Source organism: Syzygium oleosum, unplaced genomic scaffold (genome assembly GCF_021117445.2).
Source record: "Syzygium oleosum isolate NSW1041296 unplaced genomic scaffold, Sole_v2.1 Sole_v2.03, whole genome shotgun sequence".
Classification (NCBI taxonomy): domain Eukaryota; kingdom Viridiplantae; phylum Streptophyta; class Magnoliopsida; order Myrtales; family Myrtaceae; genus Syzygium; species Syzygium oleosum.
In genome coordinates, this window is record NW_026607487.1 from 9,337,697 (window position 1) to 9,362,465 (window position 24,769).

At 40.4% G+C, this 24,769-nt stretch overlaps 2 protein-coding genes across 7 annotated transcripts in view; one reads left to right on the forward strand and one right to left on the reverse strand.

Moving 5' to 3' along the window:
- Positions 1 to 3,127: 3,127 nt before the first annotated feature.
- Positions 3,128 to 7,899, reverse strand: LOC115679235 (uncharacterized). 2 transcript variants are annotated; one of them, XM_056309748.1, is made up of 3 exons: positions 7,743 to 7,899; positions 7,496 to 7,640; positions 3,128 to 4,214 (listed from the first exon to the last, which is right to left on the reverse strand). In XM_056309748.1, the coding sequence occupies exon 3, from the start codon at positions 4,188 to 4,190 to the stop codon at positions 3,315 to 3,317; it is 876 nt and encodes a 291-aa protein (XP_056165723.1). In that variant the 5' UTR covers positions 4,191 to 4,214; positions 7,496 to 7,640; positions 7,743 to 7,899; the 3' UTR covers positions 3,128 to 3,314. The 2 variants fall into 2 exon arrangements, with proteins under 2 accessions (XP_056165723.1, XP_056165724.1); XM_056309749.1 differs by having other exon boundaries at positions 7,496 to 7,891.
- Positions 7,900 to 13,303: 5,404 nt separating this feature from the next.
- LOC115679295 (callose synthase 9) overlaps positions 13,304 to 24,769 on the forward strand; it is a 36,417-nt gene continuing 24,951 nt past the window's right edge. The window contains exons 1-11 of one of the 5 annotated variants that reach the window (XM_056309055.1): positions 13,304 to 13,740; positions 13,908 to 14,117; positions 16,429 to 16,526; positions 18,107 to 18,270; positions 19,746 to 19,842; positions 20,080 to 20,190; positions 20,279 to 20,404; positions 21,717 to 21,806; positions 22,856 to 22,953; positions 23,052 to 23,169; positions 23,284 to 23,412. In XM_056309055.1, coding sequence (XP_056165030.1) covers positions 13,916 to 14,117; positions 16,429 to 16,526; positions 18,107 to 18,270; positions 19,746 to 19,842; positions 20,080 to 20,190; positions 20,279 to 20,404; positions 21,717 to 21,806; positions 22,856 to 22,953; positions 23,052 to 23,169; positions 23,284 to 23,412 — 1,233 coding nt within the window. In that variant the 5' untranslated portion in view covers positions 13,304 to 13,740; positions 13,908 to 13,915. Of the gene's footprint in view, positions 13,741 to 13,801; positions 13,824 to 13,907; positions 14,118 to 16,428; positions 16,527 to 18,106; positions 18,271 to 19,745; positions 19,843 to 20,079; positions 20,191 to 20,278; positions 20,405 to 21,716; positions 21,807 to 22,855; positions 22,954 to 23,051; positions 23,170 to 23,283; positions 23,413 to 24,769 lie in introns of those variants that run through there. The other 4 variants (XM_030602899.2, XM_056309057.1, XM_056309054.1 and 1 more) reach the window with 4 other exon arrangements.

Here is a 24,769-nt window from a genome sequence, read left to right on the forward strand (position 1 = left end):
ACGCGTTTGGTAAAACTTCATTCCTTTTTTTTGCTCTAGAATGAATTTTTGCTTTCAGAATCAGTTTTGGCCCAAAAAAGAGAAGCTACTTTTTGTAGCTTCTCTCTTCCAGAATGCATTCTAGCCCAAATTTCATTTTTTACAAGAAATAAAAAATTTAAAAAAATAAAAAATCAAAAATTTCAAAATTTTACAAAATGGCTTAGAATACCTGTGGCCATCCACTTTGAGTGAAATTTAAATTTTTTAAGGTGCCCGAAAAAAATCAAAAAATCAAAAATTTCAAAATTTCACAGAATAGCTTAGAATACCTGTGGCCACCTACTTTGAGTGAAATTTAAATTTTTTGAGGTGCCCAAAAAAAAGAAAAATAATAATAAAATAAAAATTTTCAAAACTTCACAAAATGACTTAAAATACCCGTGGCCACCCACTTTGAGTGAAATTTAAATTTTTTGAGGTGCCCAAAAAAATAAATAAAAAATTTCAAAACTTCACAGAATGGCTTATAATATCTGTAGCCACCTACTTTGAGTGAAATTTAAATTTTTTGAGGTGCCCAAAAAAATAATAAAAAATAATAAAAAATTTCAAAACTTCACAGAATGGTTTATAATATCTGTAGCCACCCACTTTGAGTAAAATTTAAATTTTTTGAGGTGCCCAAAAAAATAAAAAAATAAAAAAATTCAAAACTTCACAAAATGGCTTAGAATACCTGTGGCTACCCACTTTGAGTGAAATTTTAATTTTTTTAGGTGCCCAAAAAAATTAAAAAAAATCAAAAATTTCAAAACTTTACAGAATGGCTTATAATACATGTGGCCACCCACTTTGAGTAAAATTTAAATTTTTTTAGGTGCAAAAAAAATCAACAAATCAAAATAGATTTCTGTTCCAGAAATCAATTTCTGGAGCAGAATTAGTCATGTTTTACCAAACAGATTTCTCCTCCAGAAATTAATTTCTGGCAAGAATTCCAAAAATCAAATTCTGGAGCAGAATGGTTACCATTCGCACCCTTAGTGTGTTAAATGTGTGGTTTGGCTCTTCATGGAAAATTCACTCCGTAGCTCATCCCATCTCTTTTTGCTTGGGTATTCCTTAATTTACAAGCTCGATTACCCTCTAGCAAGTCCATTGGACCTTCCGCCGGTTTGCATTATTATGACACGCCTGGGCTATGACATAATCCACGGGGCAGGGCAATTCACAGGACAAACGCACGTGAAAGAGTCTTTCTATTCGAATGGCCAAAGGACATGGATTTGCAATTTCTAGGTCCTATCCTGCACGTTGGGTGATCACGACTGCTTGTCAGCAATACGTTTCCATTCGGAAGATAGAAGGGAGGCCCGAGCTCATTAAGAATATGTCTATTTGCTTGAAAGTTCCACCTCAGGAACAAGCAGAGCTATACAGTTCAAATCTACCATACACTGGTAGTGATAGATGACCGTGTTATGTTCTTACCTTTCAAAGAGGATTCGAATATCGCGCTGCACTGCACCGCACCCCGATAAGGGCAGAGATTAGCTCTCAAATCCATTCGTTAGCCACTGCAGCCAATTCAGAACCTCCAGGAACTTTGCTTAAAAGTAATAAGGAAAGAACACCAATCCCTGCATTTCACGTAACTAAGCTACCGTGCCATTTCAGAAAGATATACAAGTTTTTTAGACTAATTTCGTCGCCCCTCTCTCTGTCTTCTGTCTAACTTTTCGCTCGAGGCTAGAAATGCAGTTAATACCACAAAGATTACATTTTTTACTCCCTGATGCCAGCAATTGACAACCTTGCCATGACACTATTGGAGCTGACAGTGCAGTCACTCTGATTTCCTCACTTTAATTTGCTGAGTTCCGCATTTCAATTATGAAACAAGTCTATCTAACAAATACATCGAGATAATATGGTCTCCTCCCAGTTCCTGCCATTTATACATACGTGAAGTATATACTCTTTCAATTTTCAAATTACTAACAATATTCCTCAACGATGTAGCTACATAAGTCGCCGAGCCCAGATAGAGCGAGCTGTTCTTTTCAATCGACATTTTTAGGACAGCATGACTCCATCCATTCGCATTCGTAATTAGAAAGAAATAATTACGATGATGATATATAGAATTCCCAAAGGAGAAACAAGCTTTTGGGTTTGTCATAAACAACATAAGTACTTAAATGAAACTGTAATAGGACAGAAAACTGCAGTTTACTCAAGATGCAAATATACCCACGTCAGAAATAAAACTTCTTTGCGGAACATAACATGACTTGCAGCAAATGATTACTGGAGACCAGAGTCATAGCGCACATAGGGGGTGTTTGGTTCAGCTTTGGGAAGGGCTTTGAGCCTCGAAAGCCCCTTCCCAAAATGCTAGAGTGTTTGGTTCAGCATTTGGCCTAGCATTGGCCAAATGCTAGCATTCCACGAATGCTACTGTTCACTTTTTTTTCTTTTTTTTTAAGTTAGGGTTTGAAGCTGCTGTTCTTCTTCGGCGAGGGTGGCCGGCGAGGGCGGCCGGCGAGGTCGCCTGGGGTCGGGCGACCGCCCGGGGCGGCTAGCCGTCGCTAGGGTCGCTCGACCCGGGTGATCGTGCAACCCGGGCGGTCGCGTGACCCAGGCGCCGGCCGCTGGGTCGCGCGACTCAAAGGGCCAGGCCAGGGTCGCGCGACTCGGGCGGCCGCTTGGGTCCGCGACCAGGGTCCCGCCTGGGCGAGGTCGCCCGGCCTCGGGCGCGCCGGCTCGGCGGCGGCCGCCGGCCCCAGATCTGGCCCGCCGGCGGTTGCCTGACCTCAGGCGACGGCCGCCTGCGCCAGATCTGGCTCGCCGACGGCCGGCCGGCGCCAGATCTTGGCGAAGGGTAATAAGTTAGGTTTTTTTATTCCCAAAGTCCATTTGCAAAAAAAATTCACCAAATACTATATTTTGGCCAAAGTAGCTTTACAAAATATTTTTACCAAACACTACTTGCATTTCCCCAATTGGCTTTCACCCAAAGGTATTTGCATTCCCCCAAGCAGCATTTTCAAAGTTGAACCAAACAGGCCCATACTAAGACTCACGACAGACTAAACATAACCCGACTATTACATCGAATGACAACTGTAGAGTAGAGTCATGATGCTCAAACTAGGACTCATTAAAGACCAAGGAGAAGATAAAATCTCCAACTTTGACTAAAAGACCAGAGATTACGACAATAATCAAAACTACTAAAGCAAAGGAAAATGACCCTAAAACCGACAAGATAGTTTTCCTTGCCGTTTCCACAGATTACTACTTGGTTCATTTTCCATCCTCAAGAGTCATCAAGCTGGTTCCATTTTGACAACAGAAGCATGTTCAAACCCCCAGCCTGTAGTAGCTTCAAGAGACGACCCACCAGCGCCTGGCTCAAGGTTCTCTGTGGCATTGAGGAGTGCCTCGAGTTTTCTTTTCCTTGCATGGCCGCTCATATGGCCTCCCAAGGCATAACCACTAGGAAAAGACCTGTTACACAGAGTACACACATAATTGCGGGGGAAACTAGATTGGGCCGCGCTGCCACTCCTCATTAGCAAATCCTCTTGTGAGTTCCTCAGCCAGGAATTGTTTGGCATAAACCCAGCAGTACCATGGAATCCGAGAGCCTGAGTGGCAACTTCGGCATCCGGTGGAACCTGCTGAGACCTCATTGGGATGAATTCAGGAGCATATAGCGAAGATGGCAAGATCCCAACACGGAATCGCCCAATTACCAAAGCACAGTGAGGGCCAGCGTTGTCCAAAAATGGAGTTTGACCATTTCTGACACCATAGGGGTGACGGTTCATCCGATACATTAAAGCATTAAATGGCTCAAAACAAGATTGCAGGTTCGTCATGTCTCCTAGTAGGCTAACAAGACCAGATATGTCAACCATGGAGAAACATGGCTCAAATACTCTAAAAGAATCAGAGATCAAACTAGAGGCATAAACCTGATTGTTTGCCTGAATAAGAGTATTTGGTTCAACATCTGGTGATAAGGAAGATCCAAAAGCAACACGATTATAAAGCGAGTGCTGTGGCAAACTGAAGCAGTTTTGGCTGTATCTGGTCTGGATGTGATTTGGGAACTTGAAGGCTCTCTGCGTTGGGTCAGGTATATTGGGAAGCCGATTCCCAACCCTTAGTACTCCAGGACTATTAGCTTGTGCCTCCATTGTTGAAAGAACGCTCCCGTGAATCTCAAGAAGTTTTGGAAATTTTTAGAGAGGAGAAATTGTGAGCTACCTCTCTAAGCCACTAGGACACACATTGCACAGAACTACTGAAAGACACAGTCTTAAATAGCCGTGTCATGGGTGTGGAGAAATCAATGTGAACCCATAGAAACACTGTAGGAGATTGTGTTGGTAATTAATGCTTTACTGAGTTTAAGATGAGCATTACCATAACTACGGATGTTTTCAGCTGGCAAAGGTCAACGGAACTTTAGTGTATTCATTACATTTCTGCATTCGTGGCATTACATTTACACCACTAGTCGACAAACAAATTCAATAATATGCAGTTGTTAGAAAGAGGAGGATATCCTGGCTAATTCAAGTACAATCTTGCCACCCCTTAAATAAATAAACAAATAACGTATATTATGTGGAACCCGAAATGCTGATTGGTAAAACAGACTCCATTTACCCGTTTAAGGCCAAGGTAAGTTGGCCAAGAAACCATAGACATCAATATGATATCAAACACAAGCAACAGAACATATGCTTTAATCGCAGGCACGTCAATATGCCTAAACAATTCCATGAAAGGGGCATAAAAATGCCAGCCCACGCATGGGATTAGTGTTCCAAATATTTAAACATCACACGACACTCCCGTTCTAACAGTTGACACTAAAAGATTAACATAAGCTTGTGTGCAACCAGTGTATTAAATGGATGAGAGAGGTTATATAGCAACCATTAATTGGAAAGATAAAACATCTATTATTGGCAAACAAGAACAATAAACATCTAAAGAAGATGCATAATATTCTAGCACTTGTAGTGCATGCACATACGTCAATGAGAAAATATGGCAAACATTGGGCCCCGGGCAAACATGCATGAAGAAACAAAAAAAGAAGGTGCATAAAACTCTAGCACGTGTAGCGCATGCACATAAGTCAACAAGAAAATATGGCAAACATGGGCAGGCATTGGCCCAATTGATTCTTTTCCCCTCCTTTTGTGTAATAATCTTCTCTATTGAACGGTTTCAATTTAAGTCGGACTGCCATAGAGTACATGTAACATGGGGACCGCAAAAGTAGATGTCCGTATAACACAATGGTGAGAATCAAAGATCAACTATTACCAAAGAGTGAACATATCCAATATCTTGGATCTATTTCACAGACGGATAGAAACATTGACAAAGATACAATCCATAGAGTACAAATGGGAAAGCTGAAGTAGCGAAGTGCATATGGTGCTTTGAGTGGCCGCCGTCATTGAAGGCTTTTTTTTTGGGAGAGAGGGGAGGGGGTTAAAATGAGAGGAAAAGTTTGGAAGTCTTGAATTTTATGTGAGGGTGAATTGGAGGGAAATTTTAAATTTTCTTCTCCCACCCCATGTTTCCTCCCTGCTCCTATCTCCCAAACAAAACACAAGTCTTAGAAAAAACTCTACAGGAAACAATAAGCCTAGCATAATGTTGTCACGCTAAAGTATGCATGGTGGGATACGTGGACAGTTTTATGCACCTTGTCTATATATGTGTATCTGAACATCTTTTGCCCGTAATGGATGCTTATTCTTTTCAATTCATGTTCAATTCAACAACTTGTGGCCACACAAGCTCATGTTAATCTTCCAATTTTAACCGTCTAGGAGGAGCGTCTTATAATGTTTAAATACTTTCGACACTTTTCTCATATGTGACTTGCACATTTGTTGGGCTATAGCAGAGTCTATTCAGAGGAACTCTCACCTTGGTTAGGGTTGAACCGTTGTCACGATCAGAAAAGTTTTTGTCTTATAGTCCTCACTCCCAATTTTTCGAATTATTATTTGAAAGGAAAGAAATGGAGAGCTATAAAAAATGAGAATAGTCACATGAAGCTAGTTGGCATTCTGGTGGTAACTCCTTAGACACTTGGTCTTTTTTTGAACTTTTTTTTTCCCAATCTTCTCTAACTTTTAGGTTACATATCAGACGCACCCCCCCAGTGCTCTTCAATATACTTGCTTCTCAAAAACACCAATAAATCACAAAATATGTGTACAAGAGATGAAAATGCTTAGTAAAATGCCTTGTCCCCTTTGAGAAGACGAGAATAGGAACAAATCTATTACAGAGAAAGTGGGTAAGAAACTACGAATGGGCTATCCTGTGTAAGACCCTTTTAGCTGTTAGTTACACCTTGGGAAGAGGAAGGGCAAATAAACCTGGGAAGATGATCTGGAATTCTTGGTCTCAAGCAAAATCTTTTCCCTCCTCCGGAGACTTTTGAACAAGTACCTTGAGGAAGAAATTCTTGAAAAACAGGTGTTACCTTTGCAAAGAAAGGGAAAAGTACATAAGCCACTTCTTACTCCACCGTTCATGGTACCACCATATGGTCTTCTCTGTTTTGGGACTTCAAACGAGAATTGCCAAAGAAGCAAGAACCATGCTGAAGGAGCTTACAGCTTGATTAGGTAGCTATTCTTGTAAAATAATAGGAAAAAGACCATCATTCCGAGCTACTAAGCCTACGATTCCTCTTGCAACAATGTGGCTAGTGTGGAGGGAGAGAAATGGAAAAGCTCATTTGTTGAGAGGAGAGGAAATATTTTCAATAGGATGATAGGATCTCATCATTGGGTGCCAATGGCCTTACTGCACTTTTGTTTAATCATTCCTAGTATATGAACCTTGTGTTGTCAGTACATCACAAAAAAAGTGAAGAGTTGTAGTTTTATATATAGCAAGGTACAATGATCATCATTTTATATTTTCTATATACATCTGTTTTGGCTTAAGGAGTGCCCTGACACTACTTGTCAGCATCTTCCTTGTCAAGTATCACTCTCTTGGTTCTTAGGATTAATTATCAAGCTGAATCCAAACCAAATGTGATTGATGTCCAATAATTCGTGCACTCTTTTTTCTGGTAAATGATCCTACATGGGCACCTCCAGGCGCTTCATGAGTTAAGTACATTCCTTATCTAACCAAAAAGAATTAGTAACAATGCCGAATTACAGATGTCTGTAACTAGAAAAGCCAGGATAAGAAAATGTCAATGCCATCTCTTACAATACGAAGCATGAAATTACAGTATATCACCCTCAACATTCAAACAATCAACAGATATTGGTAACTGCGGCCTCGGCACACCAATCAACCAAAGTCATCGCTAAGGTAAAGACATCATGCTACATCGTAAACCAAGCCCGCATGGAAAGATGACATCCTAAACAGGTTTCCAACACGTGCCTATCAATTAGTAAGGCTTCCCATCGAGGGAGCAGTTTTCGTTCGCATCCCTTACCTGGAAGATAGACGTCCGGCATTTGCTCGGGGAGCCCACCGAGGTCAAACGATTCCCGGCACGAATCGAGCTAGGTTTTTGCCGAGCGTTCGGACCGAGGAGCTATAAGAACGGTTCCTTTTCTCCCGAATCCTTCCTCGCCCGCCTGCAAATCAAGAGCCCGGGATTCAAAGTCGGAAACGCGGAAAGAACGAGAGAAACGACTCGAGGCGATTCCTCCAGCGGACGCCAGGTGAAGATAGAGAACCCTGCGCGGCTTCGGCCATGGAGTTCGCCGTCCGTGGTCCGGCGCAGCTCGATCTTCCGGCGACCGTACGCCGCTCGCGAGTTTTCCGGCACGGGGTTTGATCTGAATCGGAGCAAGGGACTGATGGACTTGATGGACTGGTGGGGGCGAGAGAGAGCGCCTCAGCATTTTCGCCCAGGTGTGAAATTTTTCTCGTTTTTTTTTCTTTTTTTTTGGGTGAATATTATAATTAAAACTTTTGGTCTACTATATGATTAATTACCACATAATACATAGCAAAACCCTTGACTTGATCAAGTACACCTGGGCATTAAGGGTACGTTTGATAACCATTATGTTCCCCGAAACAATTTCTACTCAGAAATAAAAAAAATTTATTCCATTCCTAAAAACAATTTATAAGGGCGCGAATGATAACCATTCTGTTTTAGAAATCAATTTCTGGCCAGAAATAGATTTCTGTTTCTATTTCATGGATGAGTTTCTGAGTAAAAATACGCGTTTGATAATGACACAAAATTTCTGTTCCTGAAACAAAAAATTTATTTGATAACGGCATAAAATTTATCTCTCTCGGGTGACCAACGAGTGGACGGCAGCGCGGCCAATGCGGAGAGGCGACCTATGTCGGGCAACAATAGGCAGCTAGCGACAGGAGGCAAGCAGTGGCCCACAGCAGCCAACAGACGGCGGGAGGTGGCAAACGGCAGGTGAGCGGCGGCGGGAGATGGGCGGTGGTGGGAGGAGGGTGGCGGCGAGAGGTGGCCCACAGCGGCCAACGAATGGCGGGAGGCAACGGACGGTAGGCGGGCGGCGGGTGGGCGACCGGCTAGTAGCGAGGGCGAGCGATGAGAATAATTTTTATTTCTCATTTTTGTTCCAAAAATAGAAAAAAGTAGAAAATTCGTACTTCTCATTTCTTTTCCAAACTTATTTCTGAAATCAAAATTTGTTCCATAAATAGAAAAATGAAATTGCGTTACCAAACGGATTTCTGTTCCAAATCTGTTATCGGGAACAGAAAAATAGAAAAATCGAGAAACAGAATGGTTATCATTCGCAGCCTTGAAAACTGCCCAAAATTTTTATTCCTGAAATAGAAAAAGAACAGAAGTGAGTTTGGTAACAGCACAAAATTTCTTTTTATTAATAATATTTTGAATTTTGTAATATTTCTTTCTCTTTTTTTTCCTTTTTTTTCTTTTCTTTTTTTCTTCTTTTCCTTCCTTGGTCCATGGTCGGCGATTGGCCACAGGCCAGGGCCAGCAAGGGCAGCTCACGGCTTAGGCGAGGGTCCCGTGAGGGTCCAGCCCTCGCCCTCACTGGTCACCGCCCAGGAAAGAAGAAGAAAAAATTTCTTTTCCGTTTCTGATTCTTGTTCCCAAAATCAATAATCAACTTTTTTTTTATTATTGATTCTGTTCCAAAACTATTTCTGGGAGTAAATTTGTTTCCGGAAACAAAAAATTTACCAAACTGATTTTTATTCTTTTTTTGTTCCCGGGAACAAAATAATAGAATCATGCATTGTTTGGCCGGTTACCAAACAGGCACTAAATCAACCAATTAGATGATGCTTCTTTCTCAACTGCTCTACATGCATGTGAGCCGAACTCGCATGTTCTTTCAAACATCATATAGTCGATTGAGAGTCTCGAAATCGACAAAAAATCTTATAGATCAACAACTATGTCGCATAATCGGCAACTTTATCCTTGAACCTACATAATTAAATTGCACTGCAGTAGAAATTCACTTTAGCTTGCATGAAAAGCGAAAGAGTTGGTCCAATCGACAAAACATGAGTTGAACTTGAAAGCTGATGGATAGAGCCAGATCTTCTGCATCGAACTCCAAGACAACCTCTTCAACGAACTAGATAATACATTAGCTTCGTACAAATAAATATATCTAAGGCTCGCTCAAAAGCTGAAAAATATATCAGACATACTTTGACAATTGATTAACACTTTGAGAGAGAATGCTTTGCTGAATAGCAAATGAGAGTGGGGTCTCTAGCCATTATAATCGTTTCCTCTCCATCTAAAACTTGAACACTTGCCTCAACAGATTTATTTGGAGATTCACCATCCATAATATCCATAGTAGCTTGATGGCATTTGGTTGACCAAAATCTCTCGTTTTTCAATTTGATCTACGATCTTGTCTCGCTCCTTGGGTACTGGGTGCTAACTCTACATGGTAAGGATCTTTGATGAGCCTCTCGAATTTTCAAGTCATTCTTCTCAATTTCTTGAATGGTGATAACCTCTGATAAGGACAATTCACTTGTAGATGCCCATAGCTGTGGCAGTTAATGCACGTGTTATTTTGACCATTTAATTCTTTTTGGAGCTCTTTAATGAACTTGGGGGCTTTCCATTTCATTCTCCTCGGGAAGTACTCTCAATCTGGTTAAAATAGTACTCTTGCAGAAGGACATACATTTAGTTGAAGGCTTGGCCGAAAATCTCTAGTCGCCCTTTGGTCATTTCTTTAGGAGAGAGAGGACTCTCTCCATTTTTCGTTGGAGATATGTTAAGGCACGATCGCGCCTTTTATTATATGCTTGCTCCAAAATTAAATATCTTAGAACTTGATTGTCCACTTTTTGTTTTGTTTTTGTTTTGAATGGGAGTATGGAATGGATAACGGAAAGATATCTCTCAAAACGAGTTAAACCTTGAGTCTTGATACCAATTTGATGCGATTGCAGAATGGGCGAATGATGTTTTGAGTGATGTCGAATGAAGTACGGATAGATCTAAAGTGCAAAGGGATGATTGTCAATGGATAAATGAAAATGCGGGATAGATTATGATCACAACCAAGGCCTTAAAGCGTGCTACCAGCCAGCGATAAAGATCGGGGTTGACGAAATTCACCACCAAAGCTTAAAGGACGAACCACCTGCTAAGGATAAAAGACTTTAGGATAGGAGAAGGTCAACACCAAGACATTAAGGAAAATCCATCAATCAAGGATAAAAGGCTTATTGACTCACAAACAAAGAAGAATTGACCTTCCACGAATAAAGAGAATGTGGATAGAAATTCATTCACACAAACGAAAATCTGAGGGGGACGTGTAGTTTCAGATGTGGATTTCGACTCCTACGTCCTGCAAGAAGCAGGGCAAAAGTCTGAGAGTTAGTTGAGATTTAGAGCATGATCGACAAAAAAAAAAAGTTTAGTCTCATTTACAAATGAGATTACATCTTTATTTATGGAGGTCCTACTAAGGGCCCGTTTGGTAACGTCTCAAATAGTGAAAATTTCGTTCTTTTGTTCGAAATAGTTTGAACGAGCAATGCGTTTGGTAAACTTTTTGTTCTGGGCACATTTTTGCAAAAATTTGTGCCGAGAAACGAGTTTTGGAAGAGAAACAAGAAGTAAAAAAAGTTGCTTCTTGTTTCTCGGAACAATTTTGAGAATCAGTTTTTTCTTCTTTTTTTTTTTTTCTTTTCTTATTTTGTGGTGTTGTTCTTCCCTGGTGGCCGGCCGCCGCTGACCGGCCCGGCGACCGACCACGGCCCAGGCCGAGCGGGCGTCACGGCCGCCGGCGGAGGCGAGGTCGCCTCGCGGCGAGTGGCGAGGCCGGACCTCGCCGCCGGGCGAGCGGCCTTGCCCAGATCAAGCGAGGCCGAGCCTCGCCGCGATCGCGTCGGACGACGGTCGCCTCGCCGAGAGGCGAGGCTCGGCCTCGCGGATCGGCGAGGTCAGCTCCGCAGATCTGGGCTAGGCGGCGTTGCCTCGCCAGCGGCGAGGTCAGCCCTGCCTCCGCCAGGCGGCGAGGCGACCTCGCCTCCTCGCGGCGGGCGGGCCGTGACTCCTCGCGGCCTTGGGGGCCGGCCGATGGCCATGGCAAGAAGAAAATGGATAAAAAGAAAAAAAAAATTAAACAATTTAAAATATTATTAAAATATTATTTGGGAACGAAATTTTGTGTAGTTACCAAACGCATTTTCTTTCTTTTCTACTCTAGGAATAAAAATTTTGGACAGGTTTATCAAACGCCTTCAAATACTGAAATTGTTTAGACAGAAAAAAATCATTTCGTTGAAATAGCAGAATGTGAGATGTTACTAAACAAAAGAAAAGACTCTTGAATGCATATAACTAAAATCATACGCATGGAAACTTGGTAAGACCCTCTGAATTCGTGCACCGGTTTTGGAAGCTGAACATACCTTTGAAGCTGAACAAACAGTGAAGGAAATCGATGAAAATAGCCTCCGGTCGTTAGGCAGTCATCGATTGAGAGTCTCAAAATTGACAGCAAGCCTTGTAGATCTACAATTATGTTGCGTAATCGACAACTTCACCCTTGAACTCACGTAATTAAATTGTAGCAGAATTTGGCTTTAGCTTGCATAAATAGTGAGTGGGTTGGTTCAATCAACAAAACATGAGTTTAACTCGAGAACTGATCGATAGAGCCAAATGCTCCCGTATCAAAAGCGACAAGCTGAGTTGTCAGTCAACATCGAAACAAGTTGTCAACTCCAATATAGATTGAGTAGAAAAATGAAGGCCATAAAATAACGTACTCCTTGATGCAACGAAGAATTCAAAGAATTGCAACAAACTATCTATCAATAGAATGTAAGATTCGAAAGAGGAGTCCCATCGCTAGTATCAAATTCGACATTGATTTCAAGAGGAGTTATGCTATTAATATGAATGGCCGGTCACGTTACTTTTCTTATGTAATCGATGCATGTAATCCTTTTTTGTGCGTAAGACTCTCCTGCATCTGCGTAAGTTGGAAGAAGTGCTTGAGAGAGGACATAATCTGCCGTGGAGTTTTCAGCAACTCGGTTTACTCCTCGAGTTCCAAATGATCAAGAAAATGTAATGTACGATAAGGGTTTTATACCCAACACTAGTCTCTTCGTGCGTCCGTCGATCCTCAAACAAGCAGCTCGTGTTCAACACATAGTAAGTTTGGCGAGATTAAAGCCATAATTGGGGCAACGATCGTTCCACAACCAAGCCAACGATTGAGCCGAGATCAAACCATGGCTGAAGTTTTAACGGGCCAAGGGGGTGAGATTGAAGCGATTAGGGACAATGATCGTCCTGCAATCAGGCGAACGGTCGAGTCGCGATTATATGGGCCAATATATCGAATTTACAAATCAACCTGATCGTGCTAAATATCATTCTCGATGAATTTTGTTTGAAATTTGTTACCTAAGTGCACCCAAGGAGTCGTACTATAGCAAGTAGCTAATTACGAAAATATAACAAGCTCGACCGTTCTGGCAACGTCGATAATCAGCGTTTCGGAAAAACTGAAATTTATTCTTACAAAGTACATCCAAACACGTATCGCCGAGATCTTGCTAATAAAGAAATTGCCTTCTCTCCTGAGTCTTCCAAAACAAAAGCGGCGATTTCCCGGAGTGCTTTCAAAAGAAAGGAGACTCTCCACGCGGCCACGCGGCAGCCCGCCATTCGTCGCGAGGAAAGAAGAACCTCCCCCCCCGCCCCCCCTCCCCCCCCCGATTCGTCGTGAGGAAAAAAGAGGTTCCTTCTCCGCGTGAATTGAAAAACTAAGCCCCCACGCGCCGTGCCCGACCGGCAATCGCCGGTCAACCACCTCCATTCCGGATCGCGGTCGCGTGCCCCCATTTCCTTTTTCAAAACCCCTCCCAAAAATACCACGCTACCGCCACCACCACCACCACCTCCTTCGACTTCGAAGCTGCTGAAGAAGAAGAAGAGGAGGAGAAAAGCGGAAGACCTTGCTTTGGCCCGAGTCAGCGCGGGATCTGGTGAGCGCTCTCGCCGCCGCCGCCGCTTCCGTTTCCGTCCCTCCGCATCCGGCGTCTTCTCCCGAACCGCCTCTCCGTTCCGGAGCGACCGGAACTGACCGCGGATTCAGATCTTCCGGTTTTCGGCGCGAGCTGGTGAATTCCGCTCCGGTCTAGTTCGGAATTTGCCGTTCGCCGGCTGCGGTGCGGTTGTCGGGATTCTTTTGTGAGGTTTCTTCGGTGTGTTAGCGGATGGGGTGTTGCTTGTTTCTGTCTGGAAATGCTAATGCTCGCGGGGGCGTTGCGCTTGGATGCTCTGTCTAGTTAGGTTTTGCTTGCGGAATTCGTGGTCTGCTGTGGATGGTGGAGCTGGGGTTCACTCGTGTGTGTTGCTTTTCTGTGTGTAGGGTAGAAGATGTCTCGCGTCGAGCATCTTTGGGAGAGGCTCGTGAGGGCTGCCCTGAGGAGGGAGAGGACGGGGTTCGATGCCCTTGGGCGTCCCATCACCGGGATTGCCGGATTCGTACCGTCTTCGCTCGCGAATAACAGGGTCATAGATGAAATTCTGAGAGCTGCGGACGAGATTCAAGATGAAGACCCCAATGTTTCTAGAATATGTATGTGTTCGTACTCTTTCCTATTTTTTTCCATATCTTCTCCCCCGCTTGTCCTGATTTCGAATCATGCAACTTTTGAAGTCTCCTTTGTGCGCTGAAGTAATTTGGTTCGGTTAATCGGAGTCATTTCACGGCGAACTATTTTTCGCGGGAAAATGCTGTGCTCTGTGCTCTTAGAGGAAAATATCAAGTGTGTAGTTAGGTTCCTTGTTCTTCTTTTAAACTTCAGCCAAGCCTGCTCCGATGATTTTATTTTTCTTTTAATGATTGGAAGCGTGAATACGAAGTTGCTCCTGGTTCATATTTGGTCGATGCTGTCATTATCACTGTTGAAGAACTTCTGAACTTTTTGCTCTATAGGAATTTCTTTTTTCTTCTGACGAGTGACATATTTGATGTCCCATTATGCATACTTTGCTTACGATGCGAAACTGTAAATTGTGCAGAGAGAAATCCCACGACATGGATTTTTCTCAAGTCTTAATCTTCATTCGTCCTCCTCCTTCATATGGTTACTGGTTATTGCAAAGATGAGACCGTGAGATTGTTGCTTTTGCATTTGCTATTTTGTAAACACATGCCTTCTCTAGCTTTCTAGCGTTCATCTAATGGATTAGTCCATCTATTTATACTATGGTGGGTCTCGCTAAACTTTGTATACCCTGAAAGTGCATTATAAGCATATACCTGACTGAAATGTAGAGGATGTCAGGGCTTGTCTTTTACTAGTTTTACATCACGATGCACATGTCTTGGATTCAAGAACTGTAAAAAGTACTTGTGAGTGATAAAAAAAACCTGGAAGAATTTGCTCGTACCTGGATATCATTGGTTACAAGAAACACCTGCATATACCATAGCTCCCGCAGTGCACCCATGTTTGGTACCCTCAACTGCTTTACTGTAATTCTTTTTTCAAATCGAGTAACATTTACGTTGCACAAATTCCCAATAATACTACTACAAAATTCTGGATATGGCTTTCAATGTGTACGAAAGTGCCAAGTCCAACCATTTTAGAAGTGGTACCAGTAAAAAGGTCATCCTTACGAAAAGGACTGTAGAGATATATCAATAACTTCCATCGATGACCTTAGCATGCCAAAAGAAAGCAATCATCATATGTAATCGTTTAAAGCTAATCAGAATCTTTCCTCTGATGCTTCGGAAGGCATCCTTTTCTTGCAATCACCCAGTTTTTCTATAATGGCGCTAGTGGTGCACAATCAATCTGAGCATAAATTGCAAACCATGTACTATTGTGGAATAAACTTCGAGTTATAAAAGTAAACTGTGGAAGCTTTTCTAATCAAGAAGAAATAGATTTTAGTACGAGGAAGTAAAATTTATGTAAAATGCATGATGTATACCAAAATGAAGTAAGACAAGAAAATAAAAAATTTATGACCAATAGGAAAGTATGATGAGGAATTAACAATTCACAATTTAATTGAATGCGTACAGAATGATCAACGTGAAGTAGCAAGACCACTTAGAGAACCTCCAGGAGCAAAATTTTACCTTATATTTGGATGGGGCTTTCTGACATCAACAGTCGATTTGGACAGCATATTAGGGAACTTTTAAACAATGAGAATCTTCGGCAAAGAAACCTTATGATTTTTTTTTTTGTAAAGGAGTGTGCAATCCGTCCGTCTCACTCTCAGACACCGATAGTTGGCTTTAGAAACTTATTACGACTCTCGCTGAAAGCTGGTGTTGTTTGGACTATCCCACAGATGGTCATAGATTGCCTTCTTTTATGGAGGTAGTGCAAGGGCATGGATTTTTTATAGAAACTTTTGGAGTCCTCTGCCTCTATAAATTACGTGGAACACCTGGTTAGAGAGAAATAGAAGAATTTTGGAAGGACACTAGATGTGGAAATTTTTTTTAAGGCATTCATATACAAATCTCTAGCAGAATGGATCGCTTCCTAATCTTGCATTTTGTTGTAGCCATTGCTATTTTCTTTCTTGTATTCTAGACTTTTCCCTTTGTTTTTGTTAATCTCCTTTTGGGGTACCAGCTCTTATAAACGTCCTGAACTCATTGATTATGCTCTTTTCTATTTCTTTATTAATGAATGTTTTTCCAACAAAAGTATGTGATTGTTTACCTGTTTTGTTGGTTTTATTGATTTAGGAGGTTAGTTGGTTCATGAAACTGCTACCTTTACTGTGTTACCCTTGCATGTCCAAGAATCCAAGCTGACTGGAAGACTCGTTTTTGGATATATTGTATGTGGGGCCCATTTGATCTCCGATTTTGCCTTTTGTAATCGTCGTTGATTCTTTTCACCAACTTGCAGTGTGTGAGCATGCGTATTCGATTGCCCAGAGTCTGGATCCTAACAGCGAAGGAAGAGGTGTCTTACAATTCAAGACTGGTTTAATGTCGGTAATTAAGGTTTGTATTCCACAGACACCATTCTTTATGTTATATATGCAAGCTGCAGACTCTCTGTATTTAGGTTTATTGGTTGGCGATTATAGATTTACATGCAAGCACCTATGTGGACTGGTAATGTTCTATATGGTTGCGCTTTCATGCACTCTCTCTCTGTGTAACATGCACACACCCACCCACCCAAAGACACAGAGAAACCCATCTATGTACTTTTAGACTGATGGATTGACTCACTTTTGCCTATATAACATGGCGGGGATGCTTCAATAGATCTACCTGGGGTGGGCCCTGGAGCTGACCTTTTGCATGAATAGGAGAACAACTTCATTCACTTGTCATCGCAGGACAGACACTTCCTTTCTGCCTTCGAAAACCCCAGACCTAATTCTATGTTCCCATTTATCCACAACTTCCCAACTTTTTGAACACACAATTCTACTACCGACTCTCCAGCGTTGTCCTAATTTCTATGGCTCCACTTGTTAATATATTTTTACTTTGATTATCATTTTTCTAACTTATCTACTTTTGGACAGCGTTCCCATTTAACGATTGAATTTCAACAGCTGTTTTTTAAACAGTGTTCTCTAGTGGTAGATGTATGGTAAAAAATTCGGTGAGATTGAATATATGGTTGGGGAAAATCTTTTAAGTTTTCTTGGGACATTTGGGATGGAAAGTTTCAGATTTTAGGGGGCTGGAAGGGGATTGCAGGTTGGCTCCAAGTCCCAATTGTTGATAAGCTCTCATACAGGGTGATATAAGTCAAGTCTTTGCATTCTTCTTGTATTCTCTCATTTGCATGGTTAGTATGATGTTTCTCAGGATTTTGGTATAATGGACTTTTTCAAATTTTTCTGCATAATGACGAGGCTCGTCTTTATTTAATTCCAAAATCTAGATGTTTTCTTCCACCTTTTTCATTTATGTTCTTTGGCAACTTTTATGTGATTTCACATCATCATCAAAGCTAGAAATTTTTGTTCTCAATCAATCATCTCTTGTTGGGTATTTTGGTTTTCCCATTCTCGATGCTCATGTTATACACTCTGCTTTCTTTCCCCCTTTCAAGCCTTTCAAAACACCAATGCCGAGCGTATAGACATTCAAAGACTTGAAAAGTTTATCTCAAGCAGCTTTATTCATAGGTCTACTCAATATCTTTGTCCATCATAAACTGTTATCACTTAATTAAGATTTTCTTTTGCCCCAAAGCCATGCGAGACTCTTAAACTACTATGTATGTATTATGCACATACGCTTTTTTATACATATATGCAATTGACTTATTAAATAGAACTGTAGTGTCTTTGGCATGAGGTCACATGTTGACTTGCAATCTGTAAATGAACTATGATCCTTATTCACGTAAAATAACATAAAATTCAGTGAATCTCTTTCATTAAGCTGTGAATATTTCTCAGGTAACATCCTTTCAGAGAATATGCCTTTGAAATTTATAACATACAATAGGTACTAAACCTATGAGATGGTAATATGTATTAAAGGGTGGTATTATGATTTTCTTCTCCACAAAGTTATTTCTGAGATGTATGCTTTCCTTCTGAATTAATTTTCAGCAAAAGCTTGCAAAGAGGGAAGGTGGGGCCATTGATAGAAGCCAAGACATTGCTCGTTTGCAAGAGTTCTATAAATTCTACAGAGAGAAAAATAATGTAGTCAATCTGCGAGAAGAAGAGATGAAATTGAGGGAATCTGCTGCTCACACTGGAAATCTTGGCGAGTATGTTTTGTCTTGCTCTTCTCATTTTTAGCATTTTTCTGGGTCTTTTAGTCACCTATCTATCTAAAGAAGGTCCTTGTCAAATCTTCATTTCTCTTATCTGGAGGGAAGGACATGCATCGTTATCTCACTTTGCATAGGCGATTTAAGATGGATCTTTTTCTAATCTTGATTTTTCTTGTTTCAGGAAGAGACATGAATTTGTTGTCTTGTTTTTGCATCTAATTTCTCTGATTATGCAGAAGTTGATTGCAATGAAGATTTTGTTAGACCTTGTCACTTGAATTTATTTGTAGTGTAGGAGGCATTCAAAAAACGTTATTCTAGTGTAGGACCTTTCGATCTTCTAGTTGTGTAAGTTAGGGTAAAGTCCATCCACTTGTTTGAGTACTTCCCTTAAAATGACATTTAACGCAGTATAAGCATTTACTACAATGTTTGTACTACACTAATCTTTTTACTACAATGTTTCTATATATTGGTTGCGTATGAGCATTTTGAACCCTGCAACTTCATGGATGGTTTCGAGTAGCATATCATTTCCTTACACTCCACATGTCATATGGCCATCTTTGTGACTGGCCAAATTATTGGGCTTCTCTCTTGGTAAAATCTTCATTTGTTAATTGGTCGTACTTTATTTTGACAGATATATTTAACTCTCTTATCTCTGTTTCTCCCTTTATCTAGTTTGTCCTCCTTTAATGTAATCCTAGATTTCTTCTTGATAAATGGGCAAGTTTAGAAAAACATTTTGTGTAATGTTTTATCAAAGCATAGGTCAAGAGTCCAAATCCTAACACTCTTTGTTGTATTTTTGTCAGCTTTTCTATTATCGTGTTCTAGAGTTTGGGTATCTTGTTGATATTGTTACGTAACATCCTGTGTTTTACGTGTAAGGTGCTGCTTACGTGTATATGTTTGATATGCATTGGCACATTTTCTGGCAGTTTAATAGTGGCGTTTCGAACTCGATAATAGCTCCATATAGCAAACTCATGTACTGGCACTAGAATGGCTGAAATTCATAGTTGCCGGGCTTGATGCAGAATTTCACTGATGCAGAGGCCAAAATATAGATTCATCCCTGTATTTCACATATTTCCCTTATCCTGTAGATAACGGTGGTTTTTGGGGTATTCCCCTCATAAACAGAGTACAGTGTGCAAATTTTGTTGCAGGACTATATTAATGACATCTAGTTGCTTCTTTGCTGATAAATAAAGACATTGAGTGTCATGTTCTTAGACAATAGCAGAAAGCAGAGACTAGCCTTTTTTCACCATGTGAATTTGACTGCATGGACCTTTATACGCTTTGAGCTCTATCTTGTACCATATCCTCCATTGTCCCAGACTGTTCTATCCTGATCTTGTTTCATGTCTTACCTTTATATTTTGCCATAGTTCCCTATCATGACAACCTTTTCCTCTTCTGCTTTTTGGAACATTTACTATTTGGAATGGTAATTACAGGCTGGAGAGAAAGACACTGAAGAGGAAAAGAGTTTTTGCAACACTGAAGGTTTTACGGTCAGTGCTGGAGCAGCTGAGTGCAGAAATTCCAGAAGAGGTTGGATTAATCAGCATTGTTTTGAAAGAAAGCATATAAAATTGATGCACTATCATCTATCACTGAAGGGAGACAATTTATCTGCCCAAGTCCTACGAGAATTGAGTGAATGATATGTTCTAAGCATATGTCTGGAATAATGTTTTAATCTTAATGAATGAATGGTGCATCTGATTGTGAAAAATAAATCTCAGCTCCTCTTTCTATTAATTTGTCGTATGAAACTCATTTTGGCAGCTGAAACGAGTGATGGAATCCGATGTTGCCATGACGGAGGATCTTGTTGCTTACAATATTATACCTTTGGACGCTCCAAGCACAACAAATGTGATAGCGACTCTCCCCGAGGTTATTCATTTTTATTGCAAGACCAGATCTGCCATGTATTCGTCATTTTGCTGACTTGGAAAGGTCTTACTCAGTAACTTTTTGTTAGGTTCGGGCGGCAATTTCAGCTCTGAGTTACTTTAGAGGCCTGCCAGAATTGCCTGCAGATTATCCTCTTCCTGCTACGAGACGTGTGGATATATTCGATTTTCTTCATTATGTTTTCGGATTTCAGGTTTGTTTTTGGGTGATGGCTTGCTTCCTGAGTCTCCTTATGATTCTCTGGATGGTTTAGTACAATTTTTTGTGTGTAAGTAGATGACTATCCTGCATGATAACTTTTGCTCCTCTCTCACCAATTCCTCTTTCATCGGTTATATAGAACATACCAAAGAAAAACATGCCAATACTTTCTGTTCTTCAGGCATGCATTTGATTGACCCAATATGGATATATCTAGTTAGTTCTGGGTAGTTGATGGGGAACGAAAAGTATTTAAGAGCCGTTAGCTTAAAAAGAAACTTTTCAATGCTATGGAAACGAGTGTAGGATTAGTTTGATGAACTTATTTGCATTTATGAAGGTTGTGAGTACAGTTCAATCTGATTAATGTGCAGTTTTGTTAACAATGTACTAAGATCTGCTTATTTGGATGTTTGGCACGGTAGTCCACTTGAGGGGAATGTGATGGCCTTTTTCTGTTTTGCATAAAGCTTATGCAACATGCGTGCTTAATAGCATATATTGTATACTGGTGCAAATTCATACAGATAGGGACTAAGGTCTGGATATTGTTTTAACTTCTAATTCTGCTCTTTTGGGAGATTATCGGTTTATGTTGTGTATGGTGGTGGTGTTCATCCAAATATGTTGGTAGAACTGTACCTACAAGGCATTCGAATTTGGACTATGTTTACAGAAAGTAGCACCTCAGACGTTCTATTTGGTAGCAGATCTTGTCAGATGCTATGAAAATCGAGTTCTATTTTTGCTTGCCAAATCTTGTGTCTAGTTTAGTGTGTGCTTTGGGTCATGGCTTGTGTTCTGTCTTCATCAGATTTTGGGTCATCGATGGGACTTATGTATTCATTGGTCTTGGTCATTGGCTCGCGACTGAATTGCTGTACACACAGGTGAAGTATCTAGTTTGCAGTTCAGTGGGTCCCATTAGTTGAACCAGACTGCTTGAACAATGGGTACCGATCTACATAAAAGCAGTTTCAAAAAAAAAATTTGGCTGGTTGGACTTCTGGTTTAATATTTATGCACATTTATTGCATGGGACAAGCAGCACCATCGCTAGGTGGTTTTCTTTGTTATGCATGCTCAAGGGATATGTGTATCCTGAAATTTCATGCCTCTTTTTCGCCCTCTCTAAACTTATTGTTCATTACACCTCCTGAGTTTTGGCTATATTACAGCAACACCCCTTGCATCCCCTGATTTTACTTGAATTGCCTTTCTTATAATTTCTACTTACATCAGCAAGTGATGCTTTTCTTTCCATGTGAGTTGTTCTTATGAGAATTTAATCATGCTGCTTTCAGAAAGACAATGTTTCCAATCAGCGGGAACATGTGGCTCATCTTCTTGCAAATGAACAGTCTCAACTTTCCATACTTGAGGAAACTGAACCAGTAAGTTACCTTGACAAGTTGAATTCACATGCTTCAATTGCTGTATTTGCTTATTCGGTTATGCATATAATGTTCATGATTGTAATTTGACTGGTATAAAATGCTTAATGTTCATGATTGTAATTTGACTGGTATAAAATGCTTCTGCCTGCACAGCATTCCTTGGTTCTTTGTATCTCATAATTGGTAAAAATTCACTGATGGCACCACATTGGTTTTTGTTATTAGCATGTGGAAATTACCTAATAAAAGCTAGAGCTCAACAGGTGTAACACTTTTAATGAATTATACATTTGCGAATAATAGGAATAGGATCGATTTGTTGATGTGTCTGTTCTTTAAGGAGCAGGTTTGGAAAAGGATCTTAAGAGTGTTTAGGGTTGGGCTGGGAGGGGCCTGCCAAATCGAAAGTCCTTGTCTATGCAATCAATTGTAATGGAATTGATACTCTCATTATCAAAGCTATTAAATGCAAAATGTGAACCGATATCCTATGTGACAAAATATAATCCCTCCATTCCGCCTTTTCGCAACAGCATCTGTTGAAGAAGATTACCCTTTTAGATCATTGGAATGCAATCCCACCGTACTTACGCAGATAGCGCTACCTTGATTGTCCTTCTTCTCTTCTAATTAGTTCTTCGGAGAAATTCTCTGAACTCCTAGCAAGATGATTTCCATAAAAGCTGTAAATAGGAGCAAAGACTCTAGGATCTGTACCCCTACCTGGCAATGTACTTTTTCTACTGCAAATGTGCTGATTGACCCTAGAGAAACCAACATCTTTGGATCCACAACTTTCCTTTTATGATGAATAAAACCTTACTATCAATTTTTGCTGTTATCTGAGACAAAATCCTTGAAATTAATTGGATAGTTCAATTGTAGCATCTGATAGTCATTGGTTGTCAAATGTGATCAGTTTTTTATTGGTCGAAAAATGTGATCAGTTGACGTGCCTTATTTTTTACTGCAGAGATTTCAATTTATTTTGGTTACTTTCAATGTGATTATTGGTTAATGGTGGATTTTTATTTGTTTCACTTTAGAAATTACATGAAGCTGCTGTCGATAATGTATATAAGAAGTCGCTAGATAATTATATTAAGTGGTGCAACTACTTGTGCCTTCAGCCAGTATGGAGCAGGTATATTTTGATGTTACCTTCTCAATACTTTTGAAATTCCATTTTGAGGGGGTCCTATAGTTTTGACAATTGAGAATTCACTCGGTAAATTTTTGCAGTTTTGATGCTGTTAGCAAGGAGAAGAAACTACTGTTTGTTTCACTATACTTCTTAATATGGGGTGAAGCTGCCAATATTCGATTCTTGCCAGAGTGCCTGTGTTACATATTCCATCATGTAAGATTTCGTCCTTTTGCTTTCTCTTTGTGTTTCTGTTTCGCTTGTTCTTTCTTCCTTTTCACCATCCTTAATTCCCATGGGGCCGTATGAACTCTAAGATTTGATGCACAGATGGCTAGGGAAATGGATGATGTATTAAAGCAAAGGAGTGCACAGCAAGCTAATAGTTGTTTGTCTACTGATGGTGATTCGTCGTTTCTTGATCAAGTGATTGCTCCATTATATGAAGTGGTTGCAGCGGTAGGCCTCGGATTCTTTGCTTTATCTCTAATCAATTGCAAATGCATCTGTAGCTAAAGTAGGAAACTCTCTCTCACTCTCACTCTCACTCTCACTCTCACTCTCACACATGCATGTGCACGTTAAGCAGTAACTAGTTTTCACCTCTATGAGATGTTATTTGTGGGTAAATGTTCTTTAGTATTGATAGGTTGTCTCACTTGTCACATCAAGGAGCCTTTTTGGCATTCATTGAGAGCGCAAACGTTGATTGCATTGTGTCATTCTGTGATAGTGTCAATGCTCTGCAGGAATATCAGTGGTTTTGCTGTTTTAATTTTCCAAATTCACTGTGAGTTAAGACTTCAGTAGGCGCATTAATTGGTTGGGCATGGTTAATTTAATAGAAACGCGTTTACTATGATCTAATTATTACCCACACTTCTTTTGGAACTCTTTTTTTTTTCCACAAATGCCCTTTTCTTTTTCTTTAAATTACTTTTGTGTTCTGTGTGGTTTTCATTACTACTGTATTTTTTAAGTACGGCATACTTGACAGTTAGTTTTCTTTTTGCCTCTTTGTGCAATGTGATTATTTGTTTTAATATGTTGCAAAAAAGTTAAAGAAATTTGCCGGAGTGTATATGGACTTCGTGCTTCTTTTTTGTGAGTGATTGTGCTGGTCTTATTTCTTTGTGATTGGCAATGAGTGAATGCTGGATCTTGCATTTGCTCATATGGCCATCTTCGGGCTGATCTGAGACTACCTAATGTACAGTCTTGTAGCTTTGGTTAGTATTTGGTAAACAAATAGGCATAAGCATAAGACTCTGGTTGCGTGGCATGGGAATGGTCTGCAGTGGAAGATTTCCATTTCTCAGTTTAACAATTAAAAACCAATAACACGAGGAGTTTATTTGACATGCATTTGCTTCTTTGAAACTGTGCCACGTAAATGTAGATTTCTGGACATAAAGTTTGTAAATTTGTCCATTCTTGTACATTGAAGGAAAAAAGCGAAATGTTGAAATCTCACTCTCTTTTGAATTGATATTGTCCTTTCAAAATTACCTTTCTCATTTATCTATGTGGAAAAGAGGAAGTTTCTTCTCTAGACTGTTTATTGCTTCAAAATGTATGTCCTTGTTCAGTAGTGTGTCCTTAAAGTCTCTGTGCTTGGCAATATGACTTGTCAGTACCAATGTTAGAGAGCGTCTTTCCTCTTGTCAGAGTCCTGATGGTAAACGGGCCTAGTGAATGCTTTGTTTAATGGATGTTTAGGTCCTATTGGCGTGCGTTTAGTAGGGAATTGTGTATCAATTTGCCAATCATGAGTGGCTTATACAACGTTTATTTTGTTAAAGAGGATTGGCGACGG

Bases quoted from the DNA above. Each gene is read 5' to 3' on its own strand.
- LOC115679235 (XM_056309748.1), bottom strand. From the start codon at position 4,190: ATGGAGGCACAAGCTAATAGTCCTGGAGTACTAAGGGTTGGGAATCGG.